Raw genomic sequence first — 24,810 nt, forward strand, 5'->3', positions numbered from 1 at the left:
ACGAAAAAAATTGGTCGCGTTTTCTGGCTACTGAAAGTTTAATGTTAGAGAAAGATAACAATGCTGCGAGATAAGGTTGCTCCATACGTTCAATAATGGTGGACAACCTCCATAAACCTGGCAATTAACTTGACGCACGGCATGAATTGCCATGAGCTGTTGGTAAAAAGGCATTAGCATAGCATTTTGAAATTTCTTCCCCTGTAGTGCTTTACGCAACCTGTCTTGACGCACTTTGAAAAGTATGGGCTGCATGAGATTTTGTTGCTGGGAGAGTGTAGCGCAGAGACTCAGAATTCGGTATGAGCGCAATCATATTGTGCACATCATTGTGATAGGTTGAGGTCAAGCTTACCTTTCGAAGCGACGCAAATCGCTTGTGAAATACAATGGGTGCGCGCATAAGGTTTGGACTAAAAGCTCTAATTTCCAGGTCACTTATAAAAACTTATTGCCAGCAAGAATAGGCCATGCCCCAGATGCAGCGACTAGAATCAAGCTCTTAACTTGCAGGTGCTTGTCGAGTCGCGAAGCTCTTCACTTACTCCAACAATGCTCTTAAGATTAGCACTCACTCTTCTCGCACTCACCTTCGATTTACTTCATGCTGCAAGTTGTAAGTGCCAATTTTGCTCGCTATTGGGTCCCTTTAAGAAATCATAATGCTTGCAAACGTTATTTTGATAGCCTTTAGAATAATAAGAATTTATTATTGGACGTATGTATTCATCACTAACTTATGGAACATCTGTAATGGTAGACCACATTGATTGTTTGTTTTAATTTATGGGGTTTAACGTCTCAAAGTGATTGAGCCTTTCCGAGACGCCACACTGAAAAGCCCTGTAAATTTTGACGCCCGAAGTTCTTGAACATGCACGAAAATGCACAACACACGGACGCCTTGCTCCTCGCGTGCAGCGAATTGCGGCCGCAGACACCAGAATTCGATCCCGCATCCTTAAGCACAGTAGGCTAGTGGCATAATCACTGATCGGCTGCGGCAGACCCATTGATTATCTGCCTCACGTTAAATATGCAGGGTACGTTGATGCAGAAAGAATGATGCTAGGTTCATCATGTTCGGCTGTATTTTAGAAAGTGGAGTTCTCAAATCACCGCCCTTGCATTTACTTTCTTATACTTGATGCAAGTTGCAAAAAAAGTTATCGCGTTGATGTATCGAGAAGGCACCGACGAGCTTGAGAACAATACAGAATAAATAAAGGAAATCCACAGAATACATGAAAATATATATATTTTGCGTGTGACGGTGAGTCCCCATAATGTTCTTATGTTCAGCCTTGGTAGTGAAGGCGCAGAGCAGCGGTCAAGAACTTAGAAGCGTTTCTCCAGGCTCAATTCTATATCTGCATCGGCGCTGTTCGCAACATTCTAGTCATTAGGGGAGCACAGAAGCAAAGCATTATGGACCATATTTAGGCTGCGCCTTTAAAGGTATGATGGGATAGCGTAGGCCAATGAATCTACACCAAAAGTTTGCGGCACCCTCGTCGGCCAGTGGAAGTTGTTGGAGACTCTGAGGCATGAAGGAGGGTATTTTGTTCGGGTTTATGCCGAAGTTCTGGGAGTGGATTACGGAATTGGGAATCAGCCGAGGCTAAATCGGTCTCCAAATATCACGCACTTAATAAGCCAGCACACCGCGGCGTAAAAACATCGTGGTTAGGAGGCAATGCGTCGACGGCGCTAGATTTACCAATAGAAGGCATTCAGCCTCTCCTAATGCAGTGCCGCTCGCTCGTCGGAAACAAGAGACGTTTTGCACTGTAAGCCTGTCAAGCAGTCCCTTCTCATTCTGGAGGAGCATGCATCTGTGCGTCGGATTCGGGCTGGAGCTGCTCTGACCGCTGTTATGCGTCATCAGTGGAGAAACAAAAAACGCTTGCAAGTGAACGAAAAATGCCCAAATCGGGGTGCTCTCCCAAATATGTGTGGTGTGAAGCCAGTGTGCCAACCTACGGTTTCGGAGACAACGCTTCCTAAGCGAAGTATGCCTATTGTGTCATCTTGGGTGGGACTACCGAATCTGAGATTGGATAATCAAATTTCCAGAAATTTCTTCCAAATTTTCACGCAAGATGAGTCAGCGCACCTTTAAACTTTCTCCCAAACCCCAAATTTGTTCCTGACTGTGCCTATTGGCACACATCTCGAATGAAAAAGAACCATTTATCTGATCTGTACCAACTCTGCGTAACCAACTCTTAGTTTCTACCGCTCGGCGACTTCCATAAGAAAATGTCACTTTCGGTTTACTTGAATTCCTTTTCTGGGGGATCTGGTAACAAGAAAATCGTGCGAATTTCAGCATGGCTTGAACACAGTGATGGAGCGAAATCTTTGAGTGTCGCTGTGATAACGCCTGTAACAGCGCCTTTTCAATTAGTGTTTTTTCCTAATTTAAACTTAAGTTAGAGGTTTGGGGAAAACAACACGCCTGAGAAAGGTGGACACCTAAAGCTAATCACGTCAAGTTCACGTTATTATTTTTTGGCTTGAAATTGTAAATTGATTTTTAAAGGAGCTTTGGCTGCGGGCGAGTGAGCGTTGCATGAACACAACCAGCGTTTCGTTGAACGCATCAAAGTTCAAAGAATCTACTTTCATGCCCTGCGGTTGCGATGACGGCAGATGCTTTCCTACTCGACTCGTAAGGCGCTAGGACTGCCCATGGGTACCTCGAGCGAACGACTGCTCGAACTCGGGGTGCATAACACGTGGGCAGAATTGGCGGAGGCAGTGCGAGTCTCCCAATTTGAGAGACTAAGCACGACCGAGACGGGCAGGGTAATCCTTGCAAAAGTAAGCCTTAACCCAGACAGGGGAGTTCAAAAAAAGTCACAATTAATAGTGAAATCAGGAATGCCTTGGTAGTCCCCCCCTTCCCTAGGAATATGCATCCAGAATTTATTGTCGAAAGAAGGGCCAAACGAGCTGAAGCTCTAGAGCGACGGTTCAAGAACATGGGAACAAAGGAAGTAGTCTATGTTGATGCGGCAAGTGGCAGAACAGGTGCGGCGGTAGCTTCGGTAGTCGATGGCCGAGGGGCACCGGTATCCGCGGCAGCCATCAGAGGCCGCAACATAGAGACTGCGGAGGAAGTTGCGATAGCGCTAGCTTGCGTAGGAACAGAAGCCAAGTTCATAATTAGCGACAGCAAAACTGCCATTCAAAATTTTGGGAAGGGGAGGATATCGCCGGAGGCGGCCAAAATCCTCACCCAAAGAACAATAAATAGGAAAATTCAGTTAATTTGGACACCCGCTCACGCTGCCGTCCCTGGTAACGAGGCGGCTCACGAGCTAGCCCGAGCTCTCTACTTCCGGGTAGCCGTCGAGCCCCCCGAACACTGGGCATACGACGAGCGTCTGCAAAATTATGGGGAAATCATCGACCATTATAAATTGGGACGTAGACTGGTACCCCCGCCAGATGTTAGGCTAAATAATAGAGAAGCTGTCGCGTGGAGGCGGCTACAAACTAATACGTTCATGAACCCGGTCTGGGCGTTTCACGCGCTACCAGACTTTAGGGACAATGATCTCTGCAAACACTGTGGGGCGAGAGGGACCCTCGACCACATAATTTGGGAGTGCCCACAATCACCAGGGATAGGGCAAAATATTACAAGTAGAGAAGCCTGGGATACCCTGCTGCGAAGCGCGGACCCTGCGATCCAGCACCGCACCGTCCATCTGGCGGAAGAGGCCGCAAGAAGCCAAGGGCTACCTGCCAGCCTCTAATCCGCGGGCGCACGACTCCCCGTTTCCGATGGAAATAAAAGTTGTACAACCAACCAACTCGACTCGTTGAGCTCTGCGCTGTGGCGAGCTCATGCGCAGTGCGGATACTACCCTTCTCTCCGCGCCAGCACGCGCATCTTCTGGGATTCCGCTACCCTCCTCTGCTCTGTAGCGAGCGCCGTGGCAGAACACCTGTGGAACAGCGCAGCTGGTTGTCATGCTTACGGCGCATGAGCAGTAGCGGCTTGCGCCATGCACAGCGACCAAAGCTTTAAATGGCCTAGTGAAGCGTTCGCATCAAAAAGAAACGCCTTGAACTTTTTAACCATCAGGATAGGTTTTTAAATATGAAACGAATACATGTATACTTCACTTGTCCTTGGATAAGATAATCCGCCAAGGTCATTCAGTGTTCACGATCTGTAAACCTGTAAAGTAAAAAATTAATGAAGGATCCTTGAGTCCAGGGAACAGGGAAACGTGGCCGCAGAGAGTGCCACCAGAGTTTAAAGAGAATTCAAAAATATAGAAGGGCGGTAAAGAGGCACATGGACGATTACACGGCAGTACGCCAAGCTACAAGTACGTTTAAGTCACGGAGAAAACCAAATATCAAAGCAGCTTAAGGTGTGACCAAAACATTTTGCTTTAGTTTTGCTCAATCTCGGTAGGATGTAAAAGATGACCGGCTGATTAGGAAAGTATTTGGCGGATGTTCTCACTTTATAGGAGGCTGATGGTGATGCTTCGAGTCCAGGCTAAAAAGCTCGTGTAGTTTATTCCTGTACCCCATTCATTATATTTATTTATTTTCATAATTTTCAGTTTCCAGCAGGAGGGCCAGGTGGGAGAATGCCATTTTTAAATCTCTCACATTTGCATAAAAGGGGTCGACACTACCCAAGTCGAGTCTAGTTACGCGAACAAAGGCGGTGTTTGGCTCTTCAGCCTTGGTGCACGCACCGTACATAACTGCTGCGACGGCACATGCCCCTTATTGATAACTAGCCTAGTTGTATCATCTTCAGCGTAGCGACGGAAGGAACACTGCTGGGAAGAATCACGCGCTTATTTAGACCTCCCCAATCTTCACATCAAAAATATTTGCTATTCGATGATTCGGTCATGTCTCTACGTCAGCATGTTTTAAAAAGAGCAAGCTTCTTGCTCTTACAGCGAGTACTTGAAGTTTTCTGACAATTAATCATTTTGATTTTGCATTATATCAGTCCTGTCTCAATGCATGTGCGGATCCTGAACAGTCTATTTGTACTTGTGGTGTATAAAGGGCGCTCAGTTTTATTCTGCCTGAATTTCACAGTGCCAGAGCATGCAGCCGTAGTATACCCGCAACTCTTTGACGTCCGAGACGACCTTGGTACAAGAGTGCTGAAAGTCAGCGACAAAATTGCACTTAATCTGAAGAAGAGCTCTGTTCTTCATGATGACTTTGTCTTGATTGAGGAGCGCCAAGGTGTTCCCCAGCATACCTACGTAAGTATCACATGTGTATGGCAGATTTGTAGTTTAGAATGTGATACGCGTTGGCGAATATTCAAGGACAGAGTGCGACAAATCCGTTTTTTATGTCTATGTCATCAGTGATTGGCATGTTAGGCATTGAGTAGAAGTGAAAAAATTCTACTTGAGTAGAAAGAAAAACCATTAGTAGTAGCTTAATAGCAGCCCTTTAGTTGGTTGCTACACTATTTCTGAAAATTAGCTTAAACGTCAGTTAGGGAATAACCGGTTAACTATAGTGGCGCGCTGCCAAAATAACCATGTATGAAAGACTATCAGGCACTCACATCGAGAATATAACAATACTCCCATCATAAGGACACATAATATTATGTAAATGAAGCAATGACTCGCAGAGCATCGTGCGAAAAACTGCTGTTCACCACACCTATAAAAAACCGATAGTTTATGCTGTTTGCTAACAGTACCCTGTTGAAAAAATTGTATCAGGCAATAACCTCACATTTTCTCAAACAATCTCACTTCATTCGCATAAGAAATCACATACAGATCGCATATAATTGCATAAGATATCATAGTTTTTTTCCCATTATCATAATTTATGCGAAACTTTTATGATCATGATGTCCACCGTATGAGAGTCTATGAGATTTAATGAGATTTTGTGAGGTTATTTCTCGGTAGAACGTTTGGTTTTTCAGTAGGGTACAACAAGCAAGAGTTGAACATGGAGGCCTGAAAACCTTGCGTATCTGCATGCAAAAAGGGTGGCGGAACAAGTATAATATTGTCACGCCACTGACGACGACGAAGGGTTGTCGTCAGTTCAATATTAATATATTGAAAACCAGTTTTGGCCTGCTTAAAATACCAATCAAACAAGCTAGAAAAAATAGGATGGGGCGAAGGAGCGGAAAGAGGAGGGATGATGGCTAAAAAAATCTGGCATTATTTGTGCGGCTTTGACCGTGGTTCATTGAACCGCCGTGCTCGTATCCGCGGTGAAACTCATGAATGCATCTCACAGACAGCAGACGGTGTCGTGCAGTTCGCAAATAATTTGAAGCAAGGTACTGAATCAGACAGAAATGAAAAACAATCGCAGTGCCAAGATAGCTCCCATGGTATTAGTTTTGTTTCGGAGGCACTGATGTATACCGGGGAACTGATACTACGTGGTCAATTGTGTATGGGCACCTATTTTATCGGTACAAATGCTGACATTCAGACACACTGCTCCCCCGTAGAGAGCCCGTCCGATGAAGAAATAGGAAACGTCATATAGCAAGAAGAGGCTTCTATCGCTGAAAATAATATATTCAAAGCTTTGCGCAGTGATTGGCTCTTTGCATATTGGGAGTCTCTGATTGTAACCTTTTTAGTGAAGGTAAGAGGGGTTATCGGAAAGATGAAGTCATGTCCACCGTTGCAGCGCAATTAGGCGTTCACTAACAATGTGCACAAAACCTTAGCGGGTAATACAGAAAGGACTAGCTGCTATCCTCTTGGGCTGCCACAATACTCGCGATTGATTGTGTAGTGCTTGGATATAACAGACTTTCTGGTAGCGCTCCGTGCTCATAACGCGTCTTTGACAAACGGGCCAGTCGGGATCCGGTTTCTACTATCTGCACCGTCGGCCTTGAATGTTTGAAACTATGCGATGTGATGGTGGGGAGGGGGAGGGGGGGGGGTTGGCTCCAAGAACAGGTCAACGTTAAAACAATGAGTTGAAAATGCACCCTGCTTGATGGATATGACGCGATTCCTTCAGTAGGATGCTCATGTCTTACGTGCTGCCTGCCATCGGTGCTAAAAGGGGGTTTGGGTCCTTCGTGCAGTAAAGCTCTCGTCTCCTATGAGACAACTCAGCGGAGCGCGTGCAACTCCTTGTGAATACCAGGAGGCACGTAGCACCCCTCTGTGAGATGCAGGCTTTGTGCACTCATGGGTGGTTCCTTTTTGCTTGATACGGAGAGTAAATTTTATATAGGTTCCTTTCTAGATTCCTACAGACCCAGTAGTTTCAGCAGACCCTCGGCATAGAGAGTACCATGTATTCTGCCGAATTACGGGTGGCTATTTGATTTAGACAAATTCGAAGGCCGTTCACCTTCCTACCTGAGAACGACTGGGACGTACACAGGCACATTGAAAGCTACTTTTACGGCTGCGTATTGAGGCGCAATGAGCGCCCTGATACAAGCGGGAGAATGTAATTTATGGCGAAACTCAGACACTTGAGGCGAATTGCTCACAGCTTCTTGCGGGCTCTGCGTCTTGCCGGTGCAATTCTAGTAGTAGCAGTAGTAGTAGGAGTAGTAGTAGTTGTAGACTATATTAAACGCAACGCTTAGGCTCCTAATGCATCGCTGGCCTGGTGAATAAGCAGAAGCTGTTCTTCCTCACCCTCAGCACCAAGCCACTCCACGCAGGTCCAGATAATATGGGAGAGGGTGGGAAATAAACCTGATTTCAATGCAACCGGGCATGAAAATAGCAAGTGGGAAAGACTGGCATAAGGGGAAGGGCAGTTGGGGCATGATCAAATACGACGAACTTTTACAGATATAGCCGTGCAGGGGTTATCAGCGTATTCTGCTGTGTCTGCCGAAGGACATGAACCTCCCTTACGGAGAGATTAGGATGAAGTTCGGGGGACAGCTTGCGGTCTAAGTGAGCAGCAGTGTAATATTCGCTGATTGCGGCGTGAAGAGACAGTCTCGACCCGCCCTCGAAGGACCTTGGCCAGGGGATGAACGGGGCCTGATTACGAGTTTCCGGGGCAATCTGGTTTGCCAGCTCATTGCCGTCAATCCTCGAGTGTCCAGGGATCCACCAGAGGAAGACGGGGCAGGGCTGCCGCGCAACAAGTGCGGCCTCGAGCTCCGTGGACAGATGAGGTGCAAGAGTTTTAGATTGAATGGCACTGATTGCCGCCTCGGAGGCATGTATATCCTACATTGACGCGCAGATGAGAGAGAATGGAAACTGAATGGCATGAATGATGGAGATTACGTCAAGATAGATAATATCCTGAGGGTGGAGAAATGGGTCCTTGGTGTGAGTGATAGGGGTAGATAGACGAGGTTGAAGGAGGACCTGGCTTCCCAACCCGCGAGGAGCCACATAAGAGGCATCCGTGTAAGCGACTCCAAGGGTATTGAAGGGCGAACTATGATGAGATGGAGCAGCATGTCGGCGGCCAGCATGCAGGGCCGGCGACATATTGGCTGCAAGAAGAAGTATACGAACGGTTAGTAGCCTCCGGCGGGGCAGGAGTTGGCAGAGTGACTGACTAACTGGGGGAAATATTAGCCTGGTTGAGAAGCCAGAAACCATGAACTGTGCCTACCTGTTGGTCGCGATGAAGGGAAAGAAGACTGCGAAGAGGATGAAAAAGCCCAGTGGCATAAAGCGTATTGGTGGAAGTGGTTATGGGAAGACGAAGAGCAGCTTTATAAAGGCTGTGAAGAGCTATTGCAAGTGTGTTTAGCTGGCTCTGGGTGAGCGAAAGATTAGTTATGAAGTAAATAAATTTGTGAGGACCCAGCGTGTCAGCCAGTTTATAAGTGTGAGCTTCCTTCCTCAGGCCAGAGCACCATCTCACAGCTCGGTAAAATAAATGGATGACAGACTAACTGGTGGCAACAGCCGCATGGAGAGCCCTGACATTTTTAGAGGCATGTAAAGACATGCCAAGAACGCGACATTGAGAAACTTTGGGGATTGGGAGCCGCCCAAGGTAAGGGAGATCAGTGACTTGTGAGCTCGGTGATAGGCAGAGTGAGTCAATGTAGAAGTTCTGACTTCTCGGAAGAAAGGAAGAAATGATATCCAATTCCTGCTGGATGGTGTCTTGGACCTGACCAGGGGATACGCGCTAGCATCAGAATGCGATGTCGTCGGCGTAAAAAACGTGCTGAAGATTGGGAATAGAAGATACCTGAACAGCGAGAGGAGCCATGGCGATAATAAAGAGGGTGGGTGAAAAAACGGCACCCTGCGGGGTACCGTGGGTAAGACGGTGGGGTGTAGAAGGGAAGTTCAATGCTAGGAAACAGGTCTTGCGATTAGAAAGAAAAGCTCGAATGTAGTTATATATGCTAGAGCCACAGTCGGTGCTGGAAAGACAGGTTAGAATATGATCATGGGAGACGCAATCGATTGCATTGCGGACACCGACTGTGGCCAGGGCGTGAATATGAGAGCAACCACAGGTGAAGAAAGTATGCTGAATAATAAGGAAAAGGCCCTGTGCAGATACATGGGGACGACAACAAATGAGGGTATGAGGGAACGACTTCCAAGCCTCCAAATGCAACTGTATATGTTTCCCCTAATCGCTTTCTAGAGTTTCAGTATTTAAAAATGTCTGCATAGTACTCATTACCTTAACGCCACATAATCTTGGCCGCTCACAACGGCTACGCCAGGAAAAAGTCAGCCATATAGAAGGTCTTCTATGTGGCCGTCAAATATGTTGTTATCCAGGTAAATTATAGTGCTCTAGCTAAGTGTTGTTCGCCAAACGTAACGTTTGGCGATCTAAAGCAATATTCGGGCGTTAAGGTAGCGTATGAAGGTTGAAATTGAAACCTAATCGGTAATAAACTGGTCTACTCTAATCTGGATGCTTGGGCGAGTTGGTGTGCCATAGTTCTTGATGCATCGCAACAGACGCCGACTACAGGAGTTGACCGTGTGTGCTTTTGTTTATGGCAACTTCTATCGTCCGCGTCCGTAGTTCTGTATCAAGAACTATGCTTTACACAGTGTTTGCGTTAATAAATCGCGTTGATAACACTTTAGTTTCCAGCTTTACAAGCCCGAGGTTGACAGGGCGTGACCTGCGAGCATATATACTGCGGCTGATGTAAGACAACCAGCCGTGCGAGTCAGCCATTGCTAAGCTGTCGGCTACATAGAGTTCCTTACACTAACTAGAGGGAAAGCTGAGGGCGCTGCACTTCAGCCACCATGGGCGCGCTAAGAATCATGGGCCGGTGTGCTACTTGTTGCGGGACAGTCGGTTTTTCTCGGGTACGTGGAGTGGCGTTACTGCAATGTTTCTTTTTTGTTATCATCATCATCTGAAGGTGCGTACATAGACCGCGAAAGCCATAGTAGCGAAGGCGCAAAAGCAGACGTCGCCAATAAATGGTTTTTGTTTCCCGAAACGCCACTAAAAACTTCCTTAAGTGATTGCACAACGATAAATATTTTCATAACATTTTTTTTGTTTCAAAGTGCGCCTATTAACTGTGAAATATTGGTATTTGTGCTGCTCAAAACTAAGCCAATAGGAGGAAGGGTCATCGCTTATATTGGATAAATCTCACACTGGCATTCTGTTTCTCTCTCTTTTTGCAATTTATAGTCACAATATTCAATCTTAGGACATAATTTACGGTCGAACAACGTTTATCTTTGCATTACTTTTAGCCAAAAGTTGTAGTTCTGCACTCGGTAGCTCTCCGGCCCATGATGCTTTGAGCGCCCATGGTGGCTGAACTGGCCGTCTGGAAACTCCATGTAAACTCCCATAGACGGCAGCACAGCTTTCCCTCTAGGTAAGAGTAAGAAACTCTATGGTCGGCTATGACCGATAGGATATATACGCGCTGTATATTTAACCTGGACACTACTGGCACAAAATTCACACTTATCTTCTAACGAAAATCTATATTTGCGCCGGAAGCGCACGTCAAAGGCATGTAGGCTGGACGCTGACCGTCGCATCGTCTAGCATATTAATTATCGTCGTACAGACGATGTCAGAAGCTCCCGAAATGCTGTCAAAGGGCCAGGCAACAGGCGCATGCGCGTGCTGGCGCGTCTACAGAAAAGGTGAATCCAGTCTGAAATGGCGTTGACTATAGAGCACATTTTTAATGCCAAGGCTGCTGGGCTTCAAACAAGGCAGCTGTCGTAACCGCGAGCACGACTGTGGGACAAGCAGAAACGACTTTCAGTAGTGGAACGAGGATGGCGTGACAGATTGTTAGCGAGGGCGTCGGAAAGGCGAATGTCTGTATTCGAAGTGAAATGTCCCAAAGAAAGGAACTCATCACTGACGCCCACATCCTGTTAGTGAGCTCGAGAACACACATGGTGTAGGTTAGTTCGAGGTACTTTAAATCGGGCATTTTTTTCGGGCGATGAGCTGAGTGCTCTGGTAGAATTTAGAATGTTGACCGCATCAGAAAAAGAAGCTGTCGGCCGAAGAAACTATGAGCTAGATAGGTTGCTAGCCTGTAAGAGTTCGTTACTGTTGTCTCACGTGTATCAATCTTGGTTGATTTTCTATTTAAAACGGCAGTTGATTTTGCGTAATAGCCTCTAGGCGCCTGGTGGCTGCCTGGTGGGAGCCACCAGGCAGCGGTCTAATGCGGTGTTACAATACCACATCACTGCACTATGCATTGCATTGTACCGACACAGTTTCGGGTATGTGAATACCTGTGAAGGGGAATTTATCCTAAACCGCTTCAACTTTAGGAGCATCTGTCATGGGATTGATAGCCTTTGGATGCTTTTGTGCAATAACATTTAGTGGTAAATCAAGCAGGTGTGTAAGCAAAGAGAAATATGCATAGGAAGAAAGCTTGAGCGATTTGAAGTCGGGGGTTTTCCTTGATCTTTGAATCATCTGTGATTTGAGTAGAAGTGAAATTTGCGGACTTCAAATTTCCGGTGACAATCTGTAATTTATAAAACTAAGAAGGCCAACAAAATAAGCAGATGTGCGGTGTAATACGATATCTGCCGCTTAAAGTTCTCGAATTCTTTACTTCCTTAACTGCGCTTGCAAAGGAACAAACCATCGGAACGTTTGCGACTGTAACTCCGAAACTCGTAGGTAAACATTTATTTAAGTGAAAGTTTATATTGATGATTTAAACCAGATAACAGGGCATGATAATCAGAGTTACAATGCTAATTCCGACTGGTGTGAAGTGAATAATATCTTACCATTTATGAAATGAGAATTTATATTATCAACGTAATGTAATATCCATTAACATTTGGTCTCATACGAAACGGAAATACAGCGCCCAAGTTATATGGAAATGTAAATTGCTTGCGGAACGACTCAAGGTGGTGTATTGCAATCCTACGGGGCTGGTTCTCCTGGGTCTGAATGCTGTTCCATGGAACAAATTATATTTTAGCTCTCTGTAAAAAAACTAAATAAAAAAATAGCCATTGTCAGCTTAAGTGGATACCATTTTATCGAGGCAAGGTGAAATGGACAAAACACAAAGAAGTAAAAATTGGTCTAGATACATATCTTAGAGCACTCAAGCAAAAGGAAACTTCCTGCACTCTTCAGGTGATTGACGCTTGGGTTTATGACCAAAACACCATTTTTGGGAGAACTATTTTTGATGTGACACATTCTTTGAATCTGCTAATGCGCCAGTGTCTCTTAGCATCTGACGCCTATATCTGAAAATGAAATAATATTGTTACGAAGCGGCAAGCCGATGAGCACAGGAGACAGAACATGACCGATGACGATGGTAGATGACGTTTAATAATGTTCGCGGGCCTAGCGCGAGCGCTCCTGCCCGCGCCACTGCCTGCTTCTTCTTCCTTGTCGTCCGTAACATGACCCGGGGCCACCGAGTGATCGTCCCGATCGTGGACGAGGAAGTTTAGTGATGTTAATGATTTTATGGCATGATGATGGGCGTGTCTGGATGCTTGAAGAAGAAGAGGAAGAAGGAAGAATAGAACGGCTTGCCGGTACGATCTCTGATGCGTTGGTGATCTGCCTCCCTTGGAGCTGTCAACCATCCGTCACCAGAGTATGGGACGGATGGCTCGAGGTGACGTCGGGCAGCTTGGGCGGGGGTTGCGTGTTCGTGTCCATCGGTTCCTTCGGGTCATTCGGGTCTTTCGGGTCCTTCATCTTGGTTCTGATTGGTATGTCTGTTCTCCTTGTCTTCAGGTCCGGGCTGGGGGCTGGGCGGTGGTAGTTGTTCAGGTCTGGGCTTGAAGGGCTGGGGCGAAGCTGCTCGGCGATGTCCCTGGGCCCTCGGTGATGGTCCCGGCTTGAAGATGGCCTCGATGCTCCAAGGCGAGGATGGGGATGCCGTACGCCGCACCTCCAACCAAATGTTACGAAGCGGCAAGCCGATGAACACAGGACACAGAACATGACCGATGACGATGGTTGATGACGTTTAATAATGTTCGCGGGCCTAGCGCGAGCGCTCCTGCCCGCGCCACTGCCTGCTTCTTCTTCCTTGTCGTCCGTAACAATATTGTGAGCACTGTGTGGCGCTTCATCTTCCACACTGCTGAACGTGCTGCTTCATCTTCATCCTGCTCCCTCTTGTAGATACCCATCGTCATCGCGGAGTGTGTTTGGCTGCAGTGTGCGACCAAGGCTTCAGGTCTGTAATAAAGCCTGATTCCCCAAGTCCGACCTTCGCGTTGCCTTACACGTGGTGGAGGTGCGCCTTGATTTCCCCGCTGCTTCGTCACCTGCATCCACCTGGAGCTTCGTTCTGGCCGCCGTTTGATCCCGACCACCATCGTCATGACACAAGAGGGCCACTCCGCTATTCCGGCTGCTACCAACTCGACTCCAGCTCCCCTTGCCACTTGGACTGTCAGTAGCCGTCAGCGCGACCCTCAGATGTTCGCCGGTCTCCGCGGCGACGACGCTGATGACTGGCTCGACAGCTACGACCGGGTCAGTGCTTTCAACCGATGGGACGATTCTCTTAAATTAATTAATGTGTCCTTTTATTTGACGGATGTGGCCAAAACGTGGTTTCTAAATCATGAGTCGACGATTCCGGATTGGGCTACCTTTAAACAAAAGTTACGCCAGATTTTCTGCGCTCCTACTGTTCGCACGGAGTCCGCCAAGAAGAAGCTAGAAGCCCGACTTCAGCGGTCCAATGAGACCTATACCTCTTATATCGAAGACGTTCTCGCACTTTGTCGGCGCATAAATGCCACCATGCCAGAGGCCGAGCGGGTTCGGCACGTCCTTAAAGGTATTGGTCCACTCGCCTATAACGCCCTGGCCGTGCAGAACCCAACCACAATTGACGCCATCATATCGACTTGTCAACGCCTTGACGAACTACAGTCAATACGCCTGCAGCCTGATCCCACTTCATTTGGTTTCACTGCCGAAGCTGACCTCCGTTCATTCCCTGATTATCCCCGACGTTCATCACCCCCGCCAGAAAGCCCCGCTCCGCCTGCTGGTTACAGGCCTTCAAGACGCCGTTCTCTTTCGCCTTTTCGCCGCTCCACCTCGCCTCTCCGTCAAGCTTCTCTGACGACTCCCCGCTTGTCGGAAAACTGACCACTGCAGTTTTAGGAGGGAAAACTGCACTCTTCGGCCATCCCAAAAATCCTCCGGAACGTCCCTGGAATATTATTTTAGTGCGGGTTGAAGGATTATCTGTTGAGGCTTTGGTTGACACGGGCGCCGCTGTTTCTGTGATACACACTGACTTGTGCTCCCGCTTGCGAAAAGTGAAAACGCCTTATGATGGACCTGAACTCCGCGGAGCTAATGGTGCAATAATTCGGCCTTCTGCAAAGTGTACTGTGCGAGTTTTTGTTGATGGTGTCCGCCACCATGTACAATTTGCCGTGATGTCACCGTGCGCTCACCCAATTATTTTAGGCTGGGATTTTCTGTCTGCCGCATCAGCCAGCATTTCGTGTCGCGACAGGGTCATTTACATGAACGAGAGCGATCCGTCTTCTGAACCTCCCGAGCCCCGTTATCGCCTGCTTGCCGCTACTAACTCAGTGTTGCCCCCTGGATGCGAACAACTTGTCGCGCTTACTTCTACTGACATTGATAACGGAGATGTGCTAATCGTGCCTTCTGATCGCCATCTGACCCGCGGAATCGCGCTACCACCAAGTCTTGTTCGGTTTGAGCATGGCACAGCGCTTGTCGCTGCTTCGAACACTTCCCCAGAGCCCATTGTGCTGACTAAAGGGACATGTTTTCCTTGTGTCCTGGACATTCACCCGGTGTCCCTCACCACCCTTACCGCCCCCTCTTCCTCACCAGCAGCTTCTTCCGATGCTTCTCTCTGTGTTCTCTTTGGCACCATCAATCCTGACCTTCCTGCGACTCACCGCCAAGCTTTGCAGGAATTACTTCGAAAACACCAAGCCTCCTTTGATGTCACTTCTCCGACCTTGGGCCGAACGTCTTCTGCACAGCACCGCATTATTACAGAAGGTACTTCTATTGTTAGCCGCCGCCCTTACCGTGTTTCCTTATCAGAACGTAAAATCATAGAAGATAATGTGAATGATATGCTCCGGCGAGACATTATTCGGCCATCAGCTAGCCCCTGGTCATCTCCGGTCGTCTTGGTCAAAAAAAAGGATGGGTCCGTGCGTTTTTGCGTTGATTACCGCGCACTTAACAAAGTCACTCGAAAAGATGTTTACCCTATGCCACGAATTGACGACTCCCTCGACTGTCTTCAGGGCGCCGAATATTTCTCCACTTTGGATTTGCGTTCCGGTTACTGGCAGATACCGATGCACGAAGCCGACAAAGAAAAAACCGCATTCGCTACTCCCGATGGGCTTTACGAATTCAATGTCATGCCTTTTGGACTTTGTAATGCCCCCGCTACGTTTGAGCGCATGATTGACACTGTTCTTAGAGGACTTAAGTGGAAAACATGCTTGTGCTACCTAGACGACATAGTTATTTTCTCTGCGACTTTTTCTGATCATTTATGCCGCCTTGATCAAGTATTAACGTGCCTGGCATCCGCCGGTCTCCAGCTGAACACAAAAAAGTGTAATTTCGCCAAGAAAGAAATCAAGATCCTGGGCCACCTCGTCAGCCGCGATGGCATTCGACCCGACCCTGACAAGCTTGCTGCAGTTTTGAACTTTGCACGCCCTCAGCGCACTAAGGAACTACGCAGTTTCCTTGGCCTGTCTTCGTACTTTCGCCGTTTCATTCCAAACTTCGCTACCATTGCTGCACCGCTCCACCGCCTCCTTACAGACCGTACTACTTTCAATTGGTCCGAAGAATGCGAAAAAGCTTTCCAAACCCTAAAGAATGCCCTCACTTCGGACTCTGTTCTCGCTCACTTCGACGACACTGCTGCCACCATTCTTCACACCGATGCCAGCAGCCTCGGTATCGGCGCCGTACTTCTGCAACGTGATACAGCTTCTCGGGAAAAGGTAATTGCGTTTGCCAGTCGAACTATAACAATAGCGGAACGCAACTACACCATCACTGAGCAAGAGTGCCTAGCCGTCGTTTGGGCAGTTCAGAAATTCCGCCCCTGCCTTTACGGCCGCCATTTCACGATCGTTACCGATCACCACGCTCTGTGCTGGTTATCAACCCTCAAAAATTTGACTGGACGCCTGGGCCGTTGGATTCTGCGTTTGCAGGAGTACCACTTTGATGTCGTATTCAAATCGGGACGCAAACATCGAGATGCCGATGCTCTTTCCCGCTGCCCGCTCTCAGATTCACCACCTAGTGCTTCCTCGAGCCTTCCTGTGTGCACCCTCGACGTCCCAATGTCGTCCAGAGCCCCAACCTTAACCTGTGCTACTCTTGCCGCTGCTCCAGATCGCTACGCCATTATTTCAAACCAGCGAGCAGATCCCTACTGTATTTCCCTAATCGACCTTCTCACCGGTGCTTCTCACCCTCCTACCGCTAGGATGCGCAGGCAACTCCAAAAGTTCAAACTTGACAACGGCGTGCTCTCCCGTTATATTTATTGCTCCGAAGGCACCCGTTGGGTCCCCGTTATTCCGAAAGCGCTTCGCATCCGTATCCTGGCGGCTTTCCACGATGATGCTACAGCCGGTCACTTAGGCTTTCATAAAACTTACCACCGCGTGAAAGCCCGTTTCTTCTGGCCAGGCCTCGCCTCAAGTGTGGCAAAATACGTCGCCTCTTGTCTGCCATGTCAGCGCCGCAAACGGCCCACTTCTCCTCCTGCTGGCCTACTACAGCCGCTACCTTGCCCTGCTACTCCCTTTACCGTTGTTGGCATAGACTTATACGGGCCACTTCCATTGTCCGCACGAGGTAATCGCTGGATCGTCACCGCCGTCGACCACCTAACACGCTACGCTGAGACCGCTTCCCTGCCTAATGGCTCAGCACATGAGGTCGCGACCTTCTTTTTGGAATCGCTCGTACTGCGCCATGGGGCCCCTCAAGTGCTTCTCAGCGATCGTGGTCGGACATTTCTGTCGAAGATTGTAGCCGAAGTTATTGAGGCCTCAACCACACATCACAAATTGACCTCCAGCTATCACCCGCAGACCAATGGGTTGACTGAGCGGTTCCACCGCACGCTTTCTGACATGTTGTCTATGTATGTCGACCAGGACCACCGAAACTGGGACGTAATACTTCCTTTTGTTACGTTCGCCTACAATACGGCTGTACAGCGGACCACAGGTTACACCCCGTTTTTCCTCGTCTACGGCCGTTCTCCCGCTACCTTTCTTGACGCCTCTTTTCTTTCTACACATGCCAGTTCCTCATCCTCTCTTCCTGACCAGTTCCTTTCCCGAGTGGCCAAATCACGCCGGCTTGCTCGCGTCAACACGGAAGCTAGCCAGGAAGACCGCAAGTACCGCTATGATGCAACCCATCGCCAAGTTTCGTTCCGTCCCGGCGACGAGGTGTTACTTTGGACCCCATTACGCACTCCTGGCCTTTGTGACAAGTTACAGCACCGTTACATTGGTCCTTACATAGTTGTTGCAAAAACCTCCCCGGTCAACTATCGCGTCTCCCCTGTTTACCCTCCTCCGGACTGTCGTTACCGTGGCACTGAAGTTGTCCACGTTTCACGTATGAAACCTTTTATTCGGCGCAATCCTGCGGACTAATTGCGGCCAGGTTGGCCGCTTGAACTGCGCGGCCGAAATAGTGTGAGCACTGTGTGGCGCTTCATCTTCCACACTGCTGAACGTGCTGCTTCATCTTCATCCTGCTCCCTCTTGTAGATACCCATCGTCATCGCGGAGTGTGTTTGGCTGCAGTGTGCGACCAAGGCTTCAGGTCTGTAATAAAGCCTGATTCCCCAAGTCCGACCTTCGCGTTGCCTTACAATATTATTGTTTTGTAAGCTAGATCATAAAAATAGAGATATTCTTCCAAGTGCCCTCACCGGCAATTTCTTTGCAAAAAGTATGCCTATCTTTTCTTTTTCTCCACCATGTTTCTACGCATTTATTACAGTGTCTGTTCGAACGTGTTTAATAGCGCTCGTAAGGATATTTTGAGTTTTGACTTCAACTACATGATACGGGGCCTAGGTTGGAGCTGTGGGTATGTTATAAGAGGTCGCTGAGTCAATTTCACTTAGAAATCTGACGCGTGCTGCTTACATTTTTGCTCTGAAATTATAAATTTAAATCTCCGAACATTATCTTCTCCATAGGATTTCAATAAAGTACAAGTGTAAAAAAAGCAGAGCACTTTCGCTATGAGTGAAATTGAAGAATCTAAACTTGCCGGAATGTATTCTCAGACCTGTAATGCTGTATTCAACGTGCTCCACGAGTGGCGTTTAGAACATTTATGCCACTAGGATGCCTCGGTTCAGCGCGGCCATGGCGCTGACATCGGGGCACCCTATACGTCTCGCGTTGAAAGGCGGGAAAGGAGTAGATTACGGCTGCTTACGATATATGTGGTGCCGAGGGCGCCAAAATACATTCCAAAAACTATTCGCAAGGCGCATTAGGAACACATAGGTGCTTTAGTTAGTGGCCAACGGTTTCATTATAACTAAAATCTGAAGAAGTCAAATGACACCTGATAGAATGTCAACTGAATTTAGGTTTCTATAATAAGGATTTTATCTTATAAAGCGTGCAAAGAGCAGTGGATGCTTTTACTCCAACGTAGTTCTATGGGCCTCTGATATTTTTCGCTTGGTGGTCGCAGTTCTGTGCTGATGGCGTCAGTGTCAAATATATTTACTTTTTTTCTAGCTTGTATTTCCACAGAGCTGGAGAGTAAGAAATGGCATTATGTAGTACCAGCTAGTATCAAAATAATAAGAACATTGAGAAATTTACAAACGACATCAAGGCTCAGCGGTAGAATTCCACAGGGAATTGCAGAAAAGCTGTGGCTGGATAATATAGAAGATGAGGCTTTTTCCTTAGTAAGAATTTTCAGTATGCGACCTCTAGCTCGGTCACGCAAAACCAGAAACCATACCATAAACGCTAATGCTGATAGTAAAATCACCAACTTTGAATAGAATCCAGGGCGAATATTGGTTCAGTTTTATGGATAAACAAGTTTAGCTCAAAAACATGCCAACGGTACTTGGAAGGTATGTGATTATTGATTCCATCACTGGCAACATTCTTCTTTTCAGTTCGACGTGGAAGCCTTAGAGGAAGATTTGTACCACGATGAAAAATATTTTGCCTCAGTAATGGTTACAGAAGAAGATGGCGGATTGAAAGTTGTAAGTTGTTGTTCATTTTTTTTTCTACGTGATTATAATGACGGCAGTTAATGGTAGGCCCAAATATACAAGCATATGTAAGAAAGTATAATAATCCACTTTGCAGATTTAGTTGCACCGCAGTTCTGGAATAGAAATCTTTGGCTCTTTTTCTTCGTTTACGGGCTTGCTGTTCAATCGACTCACGCCATAAATGTCGCCGTAGTGATGAGATACAGAAATACCGACCATCTGTGGTTGTTTAACGTGCTCCGATATACCACAGCACACGGATGCCTTTTGAGTCCACATCGAAAAGCAGCAGCCGCGTCTAGGCTCCGATCCCGCATCCTTGGCTCAGCAGACAACCACGGCGTGACTACTTTCAGGGGGAAACAATGATCGATAAGTATTTGTAGAATTAGGTATAATGTTCGAAAGAGGAGACTCATTGGAAATAGCCGAGCAAGACCAAATCAACTACTTATTTTCAACACAGCGTAGATGGACGCAAGAAAAACAGTTGTCAATTGCTACTTGAGACCTCCGACCTACATTTAAGCAAGAGTATCAAATATATAAGAAATGAACGGCGAGAACATTAAATTACAATTGGTTAGCACACTTACATAAATAACTTCACCGCACTTCACCGTACTAAGGTCAAGAAATGCATAAGAAAAAATTGTTTGCTTCATGAAAATTTAAATATTGTCAGAAGAATACTTTACTCGGCGATGCGAAAACAGAACGCAGCTTATTGGTAGTTCGGTTTCGCCCCATGCCCCAGAGAAGTAGGAATATATGTGCCGTGCTATTTACTTTCGCTGACGCCTAATTCCCTGTTCTTGATTATTAAAAGAGGTCGCGATCTACCTGCGACCATACTACTTCCCATTTAGCATCCATCTGCTAGAGAAGTTGGATGCCGCTTACAAGAGAGATGGAAATTGAGGGCATATGTACCTCCAACCGCAAGCCCTCCAGCAGGTAATTGTTAGTGTAGGCATCCACTAGGAAGTGAAAAAAATACTGTAGTTTTTACTGCTGCCAAACCCAAATCATATAAATACATTTAACATCCTACCAAATCTTTGTATACTCTCAATACCAATCAGGCATGCAAAATCATGTCAAACCATTACCAACAATGCATTCATACTTCTTATTCTTAAGTGTTTCTTTTTTTTTCTAGAATAAATTCAAAAAATTAAGTTAACACGTTTTCTGTTGAACGCTGCTATGGCTGGATAATCTGATTTTTAACTTTGGACTGTGCTGTAGCTCGGATGCAAGCGAGGTGTGCAGAAATGGTGTCATATCCAACCATTTATTTGAGTTGTAGTTGAGGCTACACAAAGCATATAAGCGCCGAATGAATATACGGAAGCATAACTCGCCCTTTCCGTAATAACAATTATCTTCGTATTTAGGAAGGTGTGGTTGAGCCAAATCTGAAGATAAGGCCACTTGAGGAAATGGGACGTTCTGCAGAAGGTCACAATGCGCATCTTTTGGAACCAATTGAGAAAGATTCGTCTGATGCCCCTACAGTATATGGTAAGCGTCTATTTCACATGTCCAACCACTGGCTGAAACAATTTTTATTCAGGGAAATACCGCTATAAAATTAGTACTGAAATCACCGCTAGATAATCAGTAAAGGTAAATAACGTTTTTTTCTTTTTTTTTTAATTCTAAGAAGTGCTTGTTCGTAGATTAAAGCTCAAGAGAAATCAGCACAAGAAGCGCAGACCAATACAGCGCCGACGGAGCTTGAATAGATGAGTCAAAATGATTTACTGCATTGATATATGCGTATGCTAGAAGGGGCATAAACAATAATGAGCTTAACCGGATGCGCATTCACTGATGTTGTCGTGGTAAATTGGAGATTCCTAAGTATTCAAGTGAGCAGATGAGTGGTTGGGGCAAATGGCGGTTGCCTCTGCACGTTTAGAAGACTTTCGACACTTCCCTCCCCATGGCCGCGTTATCCCTCCGCCGCCACCTCGCACCTGACTTTGGTTGACCGGTTACACGCAGTGTCGGTTCCCCCGCGTCCCATAGGAGAGGAGGTCGAGGGGAACGCGTACGGAGGGCGCGTATTGCGGACAATTGTTTGCGCTCTGGGAGGTAACCACAAGTTGTGCGCAGGAACACGAGCAGCAAAAAAGAAAAAACAAAGCACGTCCGTCCGTGCGCTTTTGAGTGCCACGGGGGAAAGGAAACAATGAATAGGTCAACCGCTCGTGATGGGGGTGGCTAGGGAGGCATGAGGGAGGCAGGTAAATATGAAGTGATATCCACGTTTGTCAGAAAGTTCACAGGAGCCCGCTAAGTTGCGATTTGAGAACTATTCATTAAAATGCTTACTTCCTGCTCATTTATGTTAATAAGTGGATTGTTTTGGTTTCTCCGAATGTGATTCCAGCGAATGCGCTGGAAATCTCGGCGGCAATTTTTTTTACTCAGTATACCTTTAAAAGCTCTTGGTGTCAGAATGAAATCATGGTACCACGGGAGATACGCTATTTACTGCAATACAGAAAGTTGCCGGGATAAGCTATATTCTTAGGGTCTTTTTTCATGTTCTCGCTCTGTTTTCATCCGAACCACCACACATGCAGGCAAAGTGAGGCATTATGTCTTGGCGAATGAGAGCAGGTATGGTTATCAAGGAATCGAGAAGTCTTAGCAGCCATATATATTCATAGCAGCTCCTAATTCAAGAATTGTAGTTGTCTGCTGTGAAAAAGAGAAATATATAAATAAACATCATGCCTGGACGATATGTCAGAGGCCATATGACTTCCTTGACTACACTTAAAATAAAAAGATCATACCCCCCCCCCCCTTCCTCCTGTCTAAAGAAGCACCCTATGAAGCGTTCTTAACCGCTTGTTTTAATTATTAGCTCTCCTTTCGCTGTTACTTTCGATCATACTTGGGCAGCTACAACGCATCTGTTCTTCACCTTTTGTCTATTCTTCTCCTTGAAGCCATAACCTTTCATATGGCATTGCATGATGGAGAGACTTTGTCCTGCCCTCTTTTCCTTCACTTCATCTCTTCCAATCGCACTTCTTGAAGGTTTTTTGTTTATTTTCAAAGTCATAACCAATCTTGAAGATGTTCAGTTGCAGCGAATTGTTCCCACTGAAAACAAAAACTAGAAAACATCGGTTAGTGTTGTGTCTACGGCATCACTGAGCTAAATCTCAATGCCAGTGTATCCTCTCAAAGCACCTAAGTATACTGGTCTGGAGCCCAGGAATAGCAGGATGTAACCAAGGCTGTACGCTCAGCTATAATCACCAGGCTGGCTATACCCCATGAAGAGCAAGTGCATCTCCGATATATGTCCAATTTATCTGGTAGTGTCCCTACTGCACCAATTTGTTTCCCACAAACATCTGATCTCATCCGTCCACATGCGCTTTCTGCCCCTTTCTACGCTTGCCTTCTGTTGGAATCCAGTCTGTCACCCTTAGAGGCCACCAGCTATATTGCCTTCGAAGTGCATGACCTGCCCCGCCTATTTCTCATTTTTATTAGAATGTCTTTAACCTGTGCTTTTCGCATATCCATTCTCTATGTGTCCAGTCTTTTAACCTTGCGCTTACTAGTTGTGGTTCCATTGCTTTGTAAGAGGTCCTAATATAAGTTGAACTCTTTTTTGCCAGCCTCCGTGTTTCTGACTCATTGGTATGCACTTGGGAGAAGCAATTCATATACTGTTCTTTTGAGGGGTAACGTGTGCTCAGACAAGCTCATTTAACATGTGTCCGTATCTCTAAAGGTACGTCAAGGAATTGCAGAACTTTTTTTCAACGCTTTCGCAATGGACTCCATGCCATGACTTGGTAATTGAAAACCGTGAACACCTCATCAGTGGTTATAAGAAAGCATGCAAACGCGGGAGGCAGCACTCACGGACGGAAACAGAATTCGTGCTTGAGACGGCTTTTGTTCTTTGCGCTAAAAATCATAACTTTCACTAAGGATAGTAGCTATTGTTGGATACATAAAAAGCGCCCTTTGTTTGCGTTTAAAAGGCTTTCTCAGTCTTTACCTTCGGAAATGCTGGAAAAAACAAAACTTAAAATAAAGGCTTGAACCCCGAATTGTAGGCCAGCCATGCTAGGAAAACTTGTGGGGACTTTAAGTTGCCCTGTAAGAGTTAGAGCAATAGCGCCTTTTGCACTGCCTTTTCATTCACCAATGCTTTCTACATTTTTTCGGAAGAGACACCGCTGTATCTGCCATTTCTAAGTGGACGTATGCGCTTATGGTTAGCGGTAACTAATTTTAGCTACTTATTTTTCCCCTTTTGACCCCCATTATTAACTAGGCCCTAGACTGCTTATCCGGTAGATTCTAAATGTGAAGTCTAATAATATGACACACGCTGAATGCTACGCATTGATTGGTTGCGGCATAATTTTTGTTTAAATCACGCAAGAAAGTTTTCCGACACGTTTTCAAATGATGGGGTGTTCGTATGCGTTTTGTGTTGTACGGTGACGCCGTTTCGGCACAATGAGTTCTCCGCACTCTCTCGCAAAAGTGCAATTTTACCTGACAGCTAACGTTTCGCCTCCATCGAAACGCAGCCGCCGAGGTCTCGATGGAAACGAAACGAAGAGGCGTCGTGTGCTGTGCGATGTCAGCGCACGTTAAAGATCCCCAGGTGGTCGAAATTATCAGTAGCCCTCCACTACGGCTCCTCTTTCTCTCTTTCCACTTTCACTCCCATCTTCCTCCCTTCCCTTACGGCGCGGTTGCGGTGTACACAGAAAACAAGTGAGACAGTTACGGTGCCTTTCCCTTCCTATAAATAAATCAGTTCTTTAACGACTAGTTTGCCCGAAAAACCTTCGCCATTTTCTAGTTTTTCGAAACTTGGTGAAAGAGACGCGCACCTACTTTCGTACTAAAAGTGACAAAATTGTGCTCTGGGTAGCGCACAGGATTGTGTCATACCATGACGCTTCTAATTTAGCCTACATCTGGTACTCGAAGCTAATTTACGTGAAGGCTTTGAACCGATCACAGATTTACTCACAATTTTATGTCGTCAATTGTAATTT

General features: G+C 46.5%; 1 protein-coding gene across 1 annotated transcript in view; it reads left to right on the forward strand.

Moving 5' to 3' along the window:
- The first annotated feature begins 444 nt into the window (after window positions 1-444).
- Window positions 445-24,810, forward strand: part of LOC146173998 (venom metalloproteinase antarease-like TtrivMP_A) — a 41,281-nt gene continuing 16,915 nt past the window's right edge. The window contains exons 1-4 of the mRNA XM_084585676.1: window positions 445-616; window positions 5,089-5,261; window positions 19,646-19,738; window positions 21,151-21,277. Coding sequence (XP_084441802.1) covers window positions 553-616; window positions 5,089-5,261; window positions 19,646-19,738; window positions 21,151-21,277 — 457 coding nt within the window. The 5' untranslated portion in view covers window positions 445-552. The remainder of the gene's footprint in view (window positions 617-5,088; window positions 5,262-19,645; window positions 19,739-21,150; window positions 21,278-24,810) is intronic.

The sequence above is a fragment of the Amblyomma maculatum genome, chromosome 11 (genome assembly GCF_055883805.1).
Source record: "Amblyomma maculatum isolate TAMU_Amacu chromosome 11, ASM5588380v1, whole genome shotgun sequence".
Lineage (NCBI taxonomy): Eukaryota > Metazoa > Arthropoda > Arachnida > Ixodida > Ixodidae > Amblyomma > Amblyomma maculatum.